This window comes from Typopeltis vanoorti, chromosome 20, assembly GCF_054136105.1.
Source record: "Typopeltis vanoorti isolate ZY-2024b chromosome 20, IOZ_Tvanoo_1.0, whole genome shotgun sequence".
NCBI lineage: Eukaryota > Metazoa > Arthropoda > Arachnida > Uropygi > Thelyphonidae > Typopeltis > Typopeltis vanoorti.
In genome coordinates, this window is record NC_143568.1 from 105705533 (window position 1) to 105721548 (window position 16016).

The 16016-nt window shown below is 37.3% G+C and overlaps 1 protein-coding gene across 1 annotated transcript in view; it reads right to left on the bottom strand.

The window, feature by feature from the left end:
• Positions 1 to 16016, bottom strand: part of LOC150095751 (Na(+)/citrate cotransporter-like) — a 371638-nt gene that overhangs the window by 105138 nt on the left and 250484 nt on the right. The window contains exon 10 of the mRNA XM_090409950.1: positions 7933 to 8113. Within this exon, the coding sequence (XP_090266076.1) occupies positions 7933 to 8113 (181 nt within the window). The remainder of the gene's footprint in view (positions 1 to 7932; positions 8114 to 16016) is intronic.

Genomic DNA, 16016 nt, shown 5'->3' on the forward strand with positions numbered 1-16016 from the left:
AGACCGGAACAGACCAATATGGTCTACACCCATAATTAGGGGTATGATGATGACATTTTGGGTTAGAACCTAGTGTTCGATAAAATAATTCCAATCAGAATAAAGGCATATCCAGTGAATGTTACACTCATACAGGTGTATGCACTCACTACAGATTCAAGTGAAGATGAGGTCAAAGAATTTTACAGCAGTATGCAACAATTAGCATACAGTATTGAGCAAACAGATTTTCTTTTAATATTAAGTGATTAGAATGCAAAAGTGGGAGAAAAATAAGAATGAGGCATGACTGGAAAATTTGGTTTAGGACTGAGGAATGAAGGAGAAAGAATGCTGGAGTTTTGTGTTAACAATAGTTGCTTTATTGTAAACACTTTCAACAACATAAAAGAAGAGTGTACACATAGACTTCACCTAATGGTGAATACAGAAATCGGATAGATTATATTGTTGCCAGCAGAAGGTAGAGAATTGTATCCAATTCTCTGGATACAATTCTCTACTACCTGGTGCAGACTGTGGGAGAGATCATGAATTATTGATAGCTAAAGTTAAACTGATATTACGAGCTAAGAAGAAACAAAAGGAATGTATTAGATGTAATTTAAATCATTTAAATGAAGCATTTAAAATAGAAGGCAGAAAGAAATTAAAACGTTTGGAAAAGACAGGAAGAAAATTAGAAGAACTGTGGGATGAAACAAAATGTACAGTCATAGAAGCAGCAAAGAAGATTAAGTAAAGTAACAAGAAAGAAAGATTGTAAATGGTTGGCAGAAGAAGCTATTCAAATAGCGGAAGAAAGGAGTTCCAGTGGCAGCCTAGGAAAGATAAAAAAAAAAAACATCTAAACAAAAAAGGTGCAAGGAATTGAAGAAAGCAATATTACAGGAAGAACAAGAGATCTGTTTACAAAGAGAAATGATGTTACAGGGAAGTTTATCCCTAGATTAGGAGTTGTAAAAAGTAATTCAAGAAAATGTCTAATGGAAAAAAAAGCAGTAAAAAAAAAAACATGGAAAGAGTGTGTAGATGATTTGTACAAGAAAGATAATCATATTGAAGGAGGAACCTGATAATGAAAAGTGAAGTGATATCAGCAATGGAACAGCTGCCAAAAGGAAAAGCTCATGGAGCTGATAGAGTGTCAGTGGAAATGAAGAAGTGAATATATTGATTGAAATTTGTCAACAGGTTTGGAAGAAAACATAATGGCCTAGAGATTGAAAACATCAGTATTCATCCCAATTCCAAAAAAAATCAAATGCCAGAGACTGTGAGAATTATAGAACCATCAATTTAATTTCACGTGCAAGTAAAGTTATGTTGAAAGTGATCCATATGTGAATAGAGAAATGCCACAAGAACAGGCAGGCTTTAGAAGAGGTAGTGGAACTAGAGACCACTACCAAATATGAGATGGATTATGGAAAGAACAAGAGAATTTCAGAAGGAAGTATTCATCTGTTTTATAGATTATAAGAAAGCTTTTGATTGCATGGATCACAATAGACTGTGGATTGTAATGAGATCAATGGGAATACTTGAGCATCTAATCCTCTTGATAACAGAGCTTTTTCACAACCAAGAATCTTCAGTAAAAACAGTGTTGAGTGGAAAAAGGTTGAGGCAGGGTTGTATGCTGTCATCCTATCTTTTTAAAATTTATAGTGAATATATTATGAGAATGGCTAACTTGAGTGTAAGAGAGAGAAACTTAAGCACTGATTGTATATTTATTGATCCTTATTCGCAGAATAAATTGCAGAAGAGAGGGGATAAAAATCGGCATGGGACTACTGAAATTAGTGACTTATATATCAGTTCTAAAGCCAGTACAAGATCTAGAGGGAATCTGCAATTTTTGTATACCAATGCAAGAAGCATTCGAAATAAGAGAGAAGAATTTTGGGCATTAGTTAGTCAGTGCAATCTCACCAAAAGTTGTAGGCATTAGTGAAACTCGGCTATCAGTAGAAGATGTGGTCACTGGAATTGAATGTGATGGGTACAGTATTTTCGGGGAGGATAGAACAGGGGGAGGAGTACTGTTGATGATAGCTGATGTGTTGCAGCCAAAGAAAGTAGTATATCAAGATGACATACATGTGAATGAGAGTTCATTTGAGGCGGTCTGGTGCGAAATAGTGACCAATGCAACCAAATATACAGTTGGATGCTGCTATAGGCCAGGGAGTACAGGGGGAGATATTGAATTCATACATCAGCAAATTAGTGCAATGAGTGCAGATTTAGTGATTGTAATGGGAGATTTTAATTATGGTGATATCAATTGGAAAGAGGAAATATCACGTAGCAAAAAGGAAATGGAGTTCAAACATCTTCTATGAGATAATTACTTGAAACAGCACATAACTGAAGGGACATGTGGTGTGAGAGTGTTGGACCTGGTTATTGGGTCAGAGGTTATATGCATAAGCAAGGTGTCCTCATTACCTCCAATTAGTGAAAGCGATCACGTGGTATTGACTTGGGAGGTTGCAAAATCTGTGGATTTTTCTGTTAAGAAAGGGTATATACAGAACTACAGGTTAGGCAATTATAACAAGCTTTGGAGTGAGCTTGCAGCCATCCCATGGCAGAACATATTGCAGGGGAAAGATGTTAGCAGTGCATGGGATAAAATCAGCGGGTATCTGAGGAAAGCAATATTAGATTGTGTCCCCATGGTCAGGAAGTCAAACAAGGTGGGCGTTAGATGGATGAGCAGTAGTATCAAGCTTGATCTGCAAAAAAAGAAAATGTTATAGAGAATTTACAAGGAGAAAGACGATCAGTACACCCATGAGCAGTACAAGGCTCAAGCTAGGAAGGTTACCAGCATAGTAAGAAAAGATAAATCAGATTATAAGAAGACCTTAGCCAAAGAGATCAAGGTTAATTCCAAAGAGTTCTTCTGCTATGTGGCAAGTAAAAGGAAGAATGACTTCAGAAGGATAACTTTAGTGGGTGCTGATGCTATCGAGGTGACAAAATCGGATGTAATAGTCGAGTTACTTAGTGATCACTTTTCAAAAGTCTATCACCCAAGTGAGGATATCTCTGTACCTGTAGCAATAATGTGAGAATTGAAGTTAAGAAATCAGAGGTACTTAGTATATTGCAAAATTTAAATGCAAACAATGCTGTAGGCTTAGCTGGAATATCAGCTTGGGTGTTGCATGAATGTGCAAATGAATTATCAACCCCTCTCACCTGGATATTTAACTTAAGTTTGAACTCTGGTATGGTCCATAGGGAGTGGAAGTTAGGCAAAGTGGTTCCTTTGCATAAGGGTGGCTCTAAAACTGCAGTATTGAATTACAGACCAATCACCATCTCAGGAGTAGTGGTAAAAGTATTGGAAAATTTGGTTAAAGACAAAATTCAAGAATGGGTGGATCAGGATATGATACTCTATAGAGGCCAACATGGTTTTGTTAAAGGTAGATCCTGCCTTAGCAATCTATTAACTTTTCATAATAGAATGACATCTGAGTTAGACAAAGGAACTGGCTACACAGTGGTACTTCTGGATTTTGCTAAGGCTTTTGACAGGATACCCCCATAGAACACTGTTATGCAAATTGGAGCAGATGGGAATGGATACTAAATTGGTGATATGGATAGGAGAATGGCTCAGAGAGAGAGATACCAGAAGGTGGTGTATGGAGGAGCTGAGTCTGGGATGAGGCAGGTGACTAGTGGTGTGCTTCGGGGCTCTATGCTTGGGCCATTGTTGTTTAATTTGTATATAAATGATATAGGAAATGGCTTACAGGGAGATATTCAGTTGTTTGCTGATGATGAAAAGTTGGGTAGCGCAATAAAAAATCAAGCTGATGTTGAGAGTTTGCAGGATGATTTAAATAAGCTGGTAGAATGGGCAAAAGATAATGGATGTCAGTTCAATGTGGAAAAGTGTAAAGTCATGCATTTTGGGATTAAAAGATTACCAGCTGTATACTACATTGATGGAACAGTACTCCAAGAGATTGATGAGGCTAGGGACTTAGGGGTGTTGGTAGATAGGGAGATGAAGTTCAGAGGGCACATTGCTAAGGTGTCCAAGATTGCACATAGGATTACTTGGTTGTTGAGGAACACACTGACATCCAGAGATAAAGAGGTTATTATTCCCCTTTATAAAGGGTTGATACTTCCACATTTGGATTACTGTGCTCAGGTCTGGTCACCTGGATTCCTTGGAGATGAGGAGGCTGTGGAGAGGGTTCAGAGAAGAGTGACTAAGTTGGTGAGTGATGTAAAAAATGCTCCCTACATTGATAGATTGAGAGCTTGTGGATTGCAGAGGTTGGTTGATAGGCGGAGAAGAGGGAATATGATAGAAATATTTAAATTACTGAAAGGTTTTTATAGGATTGATGCAGGGGAAATGTTTCAGCTGTGTGATAGTGATGGAAGAACAAGAGGTCATCCCTGGAAATTAAAGAAGAGTGTGGTTAACAAGGGTGTGAGAACAAGGTTTTTTGCCTGGAGGGTGGTGAATAAGTGGAATTCATTGCCTGACTTAGTTGTGAGCTCTTCGTCTGTAAATGGATTGAAGAAGAGATATGACAGATATTGTTTTGCTAGTTTGGGTCTCCCACGATGAGTCTACTGACTCCATGGAGATACCTGTAATAATAATAATAATAATGATAATAATTTAAACATCAGCAAAACAAAAGTGATGACTTCTGGCAGTTTAAATGAATTAATAATAGAGGGAGATAAAATAGAAATCATTGAAAGTTATGATTTACTGGAGTCCCGAAAGAGAAATCATGGTAAATGTGCAGATAAAATTAAAAGAAGAATAGTCGTCGGGGGGGAAGCTATGTTAAACCTGAAAAATTATGAAAGATAGAGGTGTGAGTAAAGCCACAAAAGTTAGAATTGTCAAAGGAATGGTATTTTCAGTAGTGATGTATGAATATGAAAACTTAAGAAGAAAGACAGAAAGTGAATTGATTCATTTGAATTATGGGTGTGTAGGAAACGAAATTATAAGAAGGTTTCAGAGAGTATAAAGACAGAATTGTTCTTGGAGGTGATGTTTGCTAAACAGAAGTTGATTCACTTTGGACATATTATGCAAAGTGATGAATCATTGGAAATGGCAGTTATGTTGGGGAAGATTGAGGGAATGAGAAGAAGAAGAAGAAGAAGAGGAAGACCACAAAAGAGTTGGATGACCAACATAAAAGAACTTACAACTGCTGAAAAAAAGGACAAGAAGCTGAGTGGGATGGGAGCCTCTGTTCACAATATCACCAAGAGTCAAAAACAACTGGATGGCTCATAACAACAACAACAACAACAAAGGAATGAAGGCACTTATTCCAGTAAGTTACTAAAATGAAGAGCCAAAAGGCTTCAGTTTGGCAATGCAAAATTACATAAGCAAAGGGGATATTAGATCCAGTATTATTTCAAAGCTGAATGTAGAAACTATGAAAGTTTCGTAAGTTGATAATAGAACTTGTTGGAATACATTCCTCAGCATCCCTGATTTGCCTTAACTGACAAAAAAAATACATTTCCCTGACATTTCAAGTTCATTAGTACTGAATTAGAGTTTTTGCTCTTAAGGTTTTTGCTTGGTCTCTGACGAGAACCAACCAGTTTGAAACAGGTGTCAGGCCAGTGAAACCTTATCAAAATGGACTAATAAAAGGCAAATATATAGACGCTTGGGCAGTGCCTATGTCTTTTAAGTAGTCCACATGAAGGCAAGTCAGATCTGCCGAGGGATGTATTCTTGCAAGCTCTCTTGTCAACTTACAAAACTTTCACAGTTTCTACATTCAGCTTGAAATAATGCTGAATCTATTACACACTTTGCTTAAGTAATATTCTAGTAAGAATTATTTCAGTTATTAATTCCAAGTAAGTATTGGGATCAGCAGAGCAAAAGCAGTGAAAAAAAGCCTCTGGTCATGTAAAGACACAAGCACCCATTTATCTACATCCATACACAGTTTCAGCTCCAAATATATTAAAACAACTTCTCATCTTTCCTCATACTGTTTTTTCTAATAAATATACACTCCCCTCAGCTTTTCAAGAAGCTTTTGAATATATTCCTTCCTTGTTAATTCACTGGACTTTAAATGCATGTGCACACACATACACACACAGTATTCTGTTATAGGTTTTGTTACCTCCTCTGAGTGTGACTTTGATATATAAGCACAACTTATATATCTGTCTTATATATCTGGACCTCAATCACTGCCCCAATTTGTCCTACAGATGTTTGATGGGGTTAGGACTCTGAGCAGGCCAGGGAAGTTGTTTATACACATCTCTTCATACCATTCCATAACTGCAGCTTTGTGGCATGGGGCATTGTCATCTTGATAGTAACACGGGTCCATTCCATAAAAAGTCCACAGTGTAGGCAGTATCTGATTATCCAGAATATCAAGGTACTAAGCTACCTTCATGGAACCACAGACAAATACCAGTAGTTCCACTCCAAACCAGCTGAATGCACCTCACACCATTACTCCTCCACCACCAAATTTTACTGTGAGTATACCAAACTGTGGTAACAAACTGTGGTTACCTGGTGAATGTGGTAACATTCACTAGGCTGCTCCACACCCACACCTTGCCATCAGACTGGAAACAGCTGAACCTTGATTCATTGCTCTGGGGTACCGTTTTCTACTGGTCAATTGTTTGGCTCACATGCGCTTTGCATCAAGCCAGACAAGCCACCTTGTTCGTTGTTGTGATGTTTGCCTTGTGTGCTGCTGCTGTTCTTCTGTGGAAACCTCAGAAAAGAACTTCAGTACATGGAGTTCTTTTCATACAGTATTAGTGCTCACCAGTGTTACTCGTATTATGGAACTCATCACAAATGGCCTACCTATGTCGACTGTAGCTGATTTTGATGCCACCCTCCTGTCTGTGTCAGCCATTTTCGGCAGCCACCCTGGGTGTTTTCTTCAACTAATGATGCCAGAATGTCGCTGTTTTTGTTCACATCACTAACTTTTGGATTTTGGATGCTCCATTGAGCAGCAGTGGCATGGATGGATATGCCACCACTGTGACAGTGGTGGCATATCCATCTCTCAAAGTCACTGAGTTCACATTGTGTTGCCATATCCACTTATATTCAACTGCCACAATGAAATACTGCCTCCTACTATCTGTACACCGGTTTTTATGTTATTAACAAACCTGGAATGTTCCATAACTTCAAATAACAGGAGTGTTTGGACAATTATTGGTAGATAGCACATATATATATATATATATAGAAAAATACGACATCTAACCTCTTTCCCGACTTTAACCTATCACAGGAAACTTATTATTTGTAATTTTACTGATTATTAGACATCAAATCATTCTTTCACATCAAAAAATCTGAAAAAGCAACTGCTTCAATGTTCAGTACTTGCAGTTTTACTCATGATCTGAATATTGAACCCAGCCATCCTAAAATGTGACTGTTTCAAACTATTAACCCCCCCCCTCAAGAAATTAGTAGATCTGATGCCATGTATTTCTAAATCACTTAGGGAATTGAAACAACGTAGATCCGAATATAAATTAAATAATACTTTAATAGATATTTCCGATATTTCGGCAATGTCACATTGCCATTTTCTAAAGGAACTTACAAAAAGGCAGGTGCACACAGGCACTAACAGTACAGTAACTGAGAATGAAGATATGAAGCTATCGTTCTCCTAGAAGTCCTGATGGTGCCCTCTGGCGGGCTAAGTAGGCGTTCTTGGCCATTGGGCTGAAGGTCTGCTGATGTATGCCTCCCAAATTTGGGGCAGTCGCATACAACCAAATTTGTTGAGGTTTGGAGAATTTCTTAGGGCAGAGCGGATCTTAGGGCAGGCTGATGCCATGTAAGATGTATAACTGTCATGTATTTTAACATATATTATTCAAACTTACAGATGAACCTGCAGCAAGGGCAATGCCACCTCCTAAAACTAACACTGTTCCCCATGAGATATCTCTCGTCAATGATTTCAAAGTTAAGATAGGAATCCTGGAACCATCTTCGGTTGTATTCACAGGTAAAATGAAGAGCAAAATTACAATGCCAATAGCTGGTGTTGCATCATGAACTGTTCTAAAAGTATTATTAAAAGATTTTTTAAATTAGCCATTGTAATCAAAATTTCACTGTTTCTTTTCATTAAGTACAGGAATTTAAGTTACACTATATAAACCATTCATATTAATGTACACCAAATGCAATACAGTATTAGCAATATAAAAATGAAAACTATTTGTTTAGATTACAATAGCTTGAAGAATTTTATGGCTTCTTTATGTGAATGACTTATACATATTTTATGTGAGTCCCACTCACTCACAACACACTGAGTGCCAGAGGAGACAGGAGAGAGGAAACATTAATGTAATACGTATTACATGATATATGCATTACATTATAACTTAGACATGTTGGTTTCACAAATGGGTGAAAACCAACTCATAGATGAATGTAGTAGCTGAATGGAGAAACCGAATGATACTTAGACTGCTCACTCACGTACTAGGCTTGGTCAAGAACATGAGCAGCCTAAGTATCATGGTTCTTGGTTTTGATACCAGGAACCATGATAAGGTAATTAGAATGTATCTACTAATATATACACAGTCGTGCCATAAATACTCTTACAACTTCCACACACCACCACGCTGCTCACACAATTGAGTGAGCCTAATTCCATTAGTGGCGCTGTGTGCAGCCAACATTTGCATGTTTATCAATAGAGAGTTGTTTAGCTATAAGGATTAATATGAAGTGGGGAGATTATGACAACCATGTAGCTATAATAGTTCACAAGGTTGGAATGCAGCTACCTATTATTTTCAACATACTAAAAACACTCAGGATCAGTAGGATGTTTGTGTTAACCATTATAATGATACATAAAATGTATCTGACCACCAAAGGACAGATCGACCTGCTGCATTAGGACGTAACAGCTTGTGGGGCTCTGAAGGAATGCCTCCTCTGTAATCTTGTGAGAGATGAACATTTCACAGAGAATAATGTCACATGTGCTAACTAATGACGTGGGGTAAGAGCCTATTGTTGTTCTACTGTACACTTCTTAACACCACAACTTATGAACAGAAGGTGATAAAATAAAAGACACTTCACTTTTCTTCCAGTACATATCAACAGACATAGCCTCTTCACAGATCAAAGATATTCACCACTGAAGAGTCATTTAATTGCCAAAATGATCAGGTTATGCTATGGATGGTCATACAGCACATGCCATAGCACACAGGATTCAGCAAGGTCATCACCATGTATCAATGCTGGTTTGGTGTGTGTGGTGGGGTTGATGTATGGTTTTCGTGAGGGAGAAATGGAACTTGAATATCAGAGATATCCAAGTTGCATTTCTGTGAGAAAGGGATAAAAACCTCAGCCAAATTGTATAAACAACACTGTGCTGAAACCTGTGTACAGCCCCTTAAACAACACTTTGTTTCATGGCAGGCAGTGAACCTTCCAACAGCCACTTAGCCACTGCATGCAAGGCGAGGACCGCACAACAGTGGTTGGAGGTGATTGTGCCTGACCACATATCACCACCTGATTGGCTGTATGAAAGTACTCATCTGAATTTGAATCCATTGGAATCCAAATTATGGTTGGAACTTGAGAGAGTAGCCTGCAAGAAACGATACCCCAGCATTACTAGTTAGAAAGTGAATTTGGAGCAAGTAGTGGCAAAGTTTCCTTTGGATGTTGTGCATGTTGCCATTGATACGTGGCCTCACAGACTTTAAATGTGCGTGAGGGCAAAGGGGGGACATTTTGAACATTGAGAGCTGCTATATGCATGTTATACATGAGCAGGTATATGCTGAAAGCTGTAAATTATTTACTGATAGATTAAAGGTTTATGCACTGTTCAAGTTGTAACAATGTTTATGGCTAGAGAGGTATTATTATTATTATTATTATTATTATTATTATTATTATTACACCTGCCATGGAGTTGACAGACTCATTGTGGGAGGTTCATTCAATTGATAACATTTTTATCCAACTGATCTTAAAATTCTTCACATTCCCTGCATTAACAACATATTCTGGTAATGCATTCAACTCACTCCAATTCTCCATGTAAAAAATCTACTCTTTGTACCCTTTACTACACTCTTACATAACTGCCTCTGATTCTTCCCTCTTGCCTTCTACTCTTTTTATAATCCACTCTGGAATAATTCAATAAAATCCCTTCACTAACTTAAACATGTCTACCATATCATCTCTTTTCTTCTTATCCACCAAGAAGTGGAACAGTAACCGAACCGCAATCTGCATTTCTTCAACTTCTCTCCATAGCCAACATTCTTGAGTCCTGATAATGTCTTAGTCACTCATATGTGGACTCTGTCCAATGTTTCCACATCACATTGAAAATCAGGTGATCAAATCTGAGCACAATAGTCCAAGTGTGGTCTGATCAGTGCTTTATACAGTAGCACATCCACCTCCTTATTCCTACATGTCTGTATACTTCTTATCATAGAGGCAATACAATGTGCAATCTTCTGCCAACACTTGCAATATGCCCCTCTAAACTTCAAACTACTGTCAATCATCACTCCCAAATCTTGAATCTCATCCACTTCCATCAGTATGGCACTGTCAATATAGTATACAGCCTTATATTTCTGCATACCAAAATGCACTTATACACACCTTGCACTTATTAATATTAAAACCATAACTCAACTCCTTTGTCCAAGTCTCCAGGAAATTAAGGTCTCATCAAGGAAGAGCATACATCACTCCCATCAGCTGCCATACCCTCTCTTAAACTCATTCACGCTAGAAACTCTCATCACTTCAACAGGCAAACTGTTCCACTCATTTACTGCTCTGTGAGAGCAAAATATAGCTCTCATACCTTTCTTAATCCTGCAAAAACTAAAATTCCATGAATGCTCGCATGTTCTCTGCCTTCCATATAACAAAAAATTTCATCAGATGATATCATATAACACCCATAGAAGTTTATAGTGCTCTGTCATATCGGGACACAAGAGTATACAGATGAAAATGGAGGCGATCAGCATTAAGTGTTGAGGAGGATATAAATGAATTTCATACTGCAAAGAAGAGTGTGTAAGAAAGTTTTAAAACAAACAGAAGTTGAACAGCTTTCAGAGGTGAACTGTAGACACAAATATACAAACATTATTCAGGAAAAATTGAAAGAGTTGGAAAAAAATGGAACCAAACACCTTGGAGATTTAGTGGTAAATCCTGAAGAAAACATTAACTGATTCAGCAGGAAGTGCATATGGTGAGGTTGTCTGAAAGGACAGAAAAATAAACTCCATGGTGAACTCAGGAAGTTAAAAAGGCTGCAAAAGAAAGAAGAAAGCATATCAGGAAGCATATGCAAAAATATATTCTGGAAGTTATTGAAAAGCTTAGAAATGGAGGAAAGAGTATTGAACAAGAAATCAGAGATGATAATGAAAAGTGAAGCTAAAGATATTCTATATGTCTGGAGCAACTCTGAAAGACTGCTAAATGAAATAAGTATTGACAGTACATTGGAACAGTGATGCAAAACATTCAACAGGAATGCAATCAAGAATATATCTCAATATTTGAAGTAGAAAAAAGCTATCAAAAGAATGAAATGTAAGAAGGTAAGTTTTAAAAGAGGTATACCATGAGTAGACATATCGATACAAAATTAATAATGGAAAAAACTCATATAAAAAGATTATTTAATAGTATAATTTTTGCCTGTGTGTCACAGGCATCTTCAGTACATTAAGCTCAAATTAAACAATAACTGACAATTCCAAAAAGCGCCACCTAAGTAGCTGGTGTAAGATAACTAAAACGGTCAATAACTTTCCTAAAAAAAAATAATAAAATAAAATAAAAATAAAAATAAATAAATTTAAAAAAAAATAAATTAATTAATTAAAAAAAATCAATACAATAAAAAGTTAGGAAAGATTAGCTGATTTGTAAAGTACTATCTCCCATAAAGGGGATAGACGTAAGCCGTCAGATCTGTTTAAGTTAGGAGAATGAAGTAGAGTTTCACATGTTTCTTTATAAAGGTGTTCCATGAGAAATTGGCTTTTGTGAAGAACTCTTGTCTTTCTCCAATGAACTCTGTGTCTAATGAAGATGGCATGTTCTGCAAGTCCAGATTTTCAGGTTTAAAGTATTCAATATAAGATTGGTGTTCTAGCTGAATAGAGGCAGATCTTCCTGTTTGTCCGAAATAAGATAATCCACAAGAGCACGGAATCTGGTAGACACCTGTATGATTAAGATGTGGAAGTTCGTCCTTAGGAGAAGTGAGAAAGGTGGAGATTTTTCTAAATGGTCGAAAGGCAACAAAAATATTCAGTGGTTTTAAAACCACTGAATATTTTTGTTGCCTTTCGACTTTTGCTATACGTTCACTGATGCCTTGTACATAAGGGATAGCAATGTGCGTTATTTCTTCTGTGTTTGAAGAGGAAGACATATTAAAACTACTCGAAGTTCTTTTAATGAAGCAATTCTTATAACCATTAGATAGAAAGGAAGAAGTTATATATTGTAGTTCTTTTATTTTTTATTTATTTATTTATTTATTTTATTTTATTATTTTTTTTTTTAGGAAAGTTATTGACCTTTTTAGTTATCTTACACCAGCTACTTAGGTGGTGCTTTTTGGAATTGTCAGTTATTGTTTAATTTGAGCTTAATGTACTGAAGATGCCTGTGACACACAGGCGAAAATTATACTATTAAATAATCTTTGTATGTGAGTTTTTTCCGTTATCAATTTTGTATCAATGTAAGAAGGTAGTTGGAGTAGATGATATTTGAATAGAGATGCTCAAACATTATTATCCTCAGACCTCCATGGAGTCAAAGACTCATTATGAGAGGTTGTTATCATACACACAGCTCATCATACTGTGCCTTAAATACATTCACATGCTCTGCAGATACCACAATTTCACGTGATTCCAGTCATTCACCACTCTCCATGCAAAAAAACCTGCTTCTCACTCCTCTACATACAACCTCCTATGATATACATTCCAGGGATGACTGCTTTTTCTCTTTTCATTTCCAACAATTCTATGAACAACCTCTTCAACATTAATCTTATATAAGAACTCCTTACTAACTTGTATATGTCTATTATATCATCCCTCTTATCCACTAGATAAGAGGGATGATATAATAGAATGGAACCTTACAAAATTGCATCTTTTCAATGCTTCTTCATACTCAACATTCCAGAGACCAGAAACCACCTAAATCAATTGCCACTATACCCTTTCCAATATCTCTTCATCCTTTTTAAACCAGGTGACCAAACCTGTGCATAGTGTCCATATGTGACCTAATCAAGGCCTTGCAAATGGAACCAGAATTTCTTCACCTCTACAAGTAGGTGTCCTCTGCATCATTATCAGAATTCATTGTGTTATCCTCATAATTTTAGAAATGTGTCCTCTAAATTTTAGATCTCTATCTACCATCACCCCTGGATCTCTTATTTCCCCTACCCCCTTCAATATATCCCCACCAACTGCATACTCTACATCTCATCTTTGTTTTCTAAATCTTGAAACTTTATATCTTGCAACATTAACTAGATCCTCACAATCTTATCTATTTGCTCTGTCTATTTCGTAAAGCCAAGACATCTATAGTTCTTTCAAACTTTGCATCAACTGCAAACAACTGAATATCCACATTTAAACCTTCTCCAATATCATTGACATACAAGTTAAACAGCAAATGGACTTAAAACAGACTCTTGAGACAAACCACTTGTGACTTTCCTCTTCTGGGATTTTGTTCTCTCATACACAACTTGCTGATACCAATCTGACAGTCAATCTCCAAGAGGCATATGGCCAACCAATCCCTTCTAATTTAATTATAAACTTATTGTGTGGCAATCTATCAAAAGTCTTTGCAAAATCTAAGTATACTACTGTGTATCCATCTTCAAATTCATGCTATCCATCAGACAAAATATCACTATTATCAACCAAGTTCTGGAGCCTAGTTCTCATTAAATTCTCCAACACTTTGACCACAACATGTGACATGTTGTAGTTTGCCCAGGTCATCAATACAGGAATTTGAAGAGAAGAATGATGGAAGTAAGTTGGCCATGTCTTTTGGTAAGGTGACTACAGTACCATCTGGATGTGAGAGTGGTCGAAACCTGGATGGACAGAAGTTCCACCCAGTGGACTTTATTATTATTATTATTATTAGATGACATCTCCAGGGAGTCCAAGGACTCATCGAAGGAGGGCATCTACTCTACAATTCTCTGGCTCCACCACTCAATCCACCAACTACAACTAACCGCAACTACACCAACGGCATTACCGCCCACCACCACCACCACCACTTCCACATACAATCAAACATCCATGCCCACAGTGGGATTCAAATCTGCAGCCTTTTGGCTGGAGAGCAGATACGCTAACCACTCGGCCAACCATGCTGGCAAGGGACCGGAAGTACAACTGCCATTTGGGCCGGAGGCGAGTTTGCAGCATTTGGCTGTAATCAGGAAAATGTTTTCATATACAGGTAAAAATATAGTTTTAGTGTTTGGACACCAGTGTATAATGTTTTTATAACATCACATCAGAACTACTGTGTGCTGATCTGGTCATCTACTCATAAAGGTGTGAGGGGGTGGGGATTCAGAGGCATATGACCAAGATTGTGGCTTGTCTATGGAATGCTCTCTATGAGGATGGATTGAGGGTCTGTGGATTTCAGAGACCAGATAATAGGTGTAACAGGGGAAATGAGAAAAACATATAGTTGTTTTATAGAAATGACACAAGACTTTTTTCAGTACAAGGCAGTGTGGAAGCGCACAAGGAGCCACCATTGGAAACTATAAGAGTGTGGTTAGCAAGAGTAATAGTAGATTTTTTTTGCATGAAGAGTAGTGAATGGCTTGCCAAAGTTGGCAGTGAGTGTTTCATCAGTGAATAAGTTCACGGAGAGGAATAAGAAGATTTGTGTGCTCAATGGTTAGAGCAGATTTCCCAATTGTGTCTGCTTTGATTCCATAAATATGCTTCAGAAATAATAAGAATAATCAAAATTTTAGAAATTATTAAGTTGTTTCTTTAATGTTTACATAAAAATTCTATTCATAAACCTATAGTACATTCATACTGTGAGCTTGCTAAATATCAACCCATTTCTATATCCTACTTCTCACTAATCTCTGTAGTACCTTCACCAAAACTCCAGACATACAGATTGGCCTATAATTTGTAGCCACAGCCTTATCACCACCTGTATGCTCATTATAATTTGGGAAACTTTAATTCTTTGACCTGCTGTCCAACAGCAAGGCTATTCAACAGTGCCCATTGAAGGTGCCCCTCTTAGGGCTTTAGGCTTTTAGTCTAGTTTGTTCCTGCTGCCAGCCTGGCTGGCCGAGTGGTTAGCATATCCGTTCTCCAGCTAAAAGGCTGTGGGTTCGAATCCAAGCTGTGGACATGGACGTTTGTGATTATCTTTGGAAATACTAGTGGTGGTAGGCAGCAGATGGCGTCGGTGTAGTTATGGTCAGTTGGTGGATTGAGTTGTGGAGACAGTTGTAGAGCAGGCATTATAAAATAAGGTTTAATGGAATGGGTTCAGCACAGAGGATCAATAAAACAAGTTTATTAGATCCTATAATTCATCTCTGTTACAGAGACATAATCTTGGATACAATCTTAAAATTGCAAAGGAGCACACAAAAAACACTAGAAACAAAAAGCAGGAACAAACTAGACTAAAAGCCTAAAGTCCTAAGAGGGGCACCTTCAATTGGTACTGTTGAATAGCCTTGCTGTTGGACAGGAGGTCAAAGAATGAAAGTTTCAAATTTTGGAGAATTTAACACAACCATAGTTATTAAGATTAGATTTCCTTTATATTTATTGCAGTGAACACAGCAGTTTTTTTTTTTTCCCATTTGATTCTG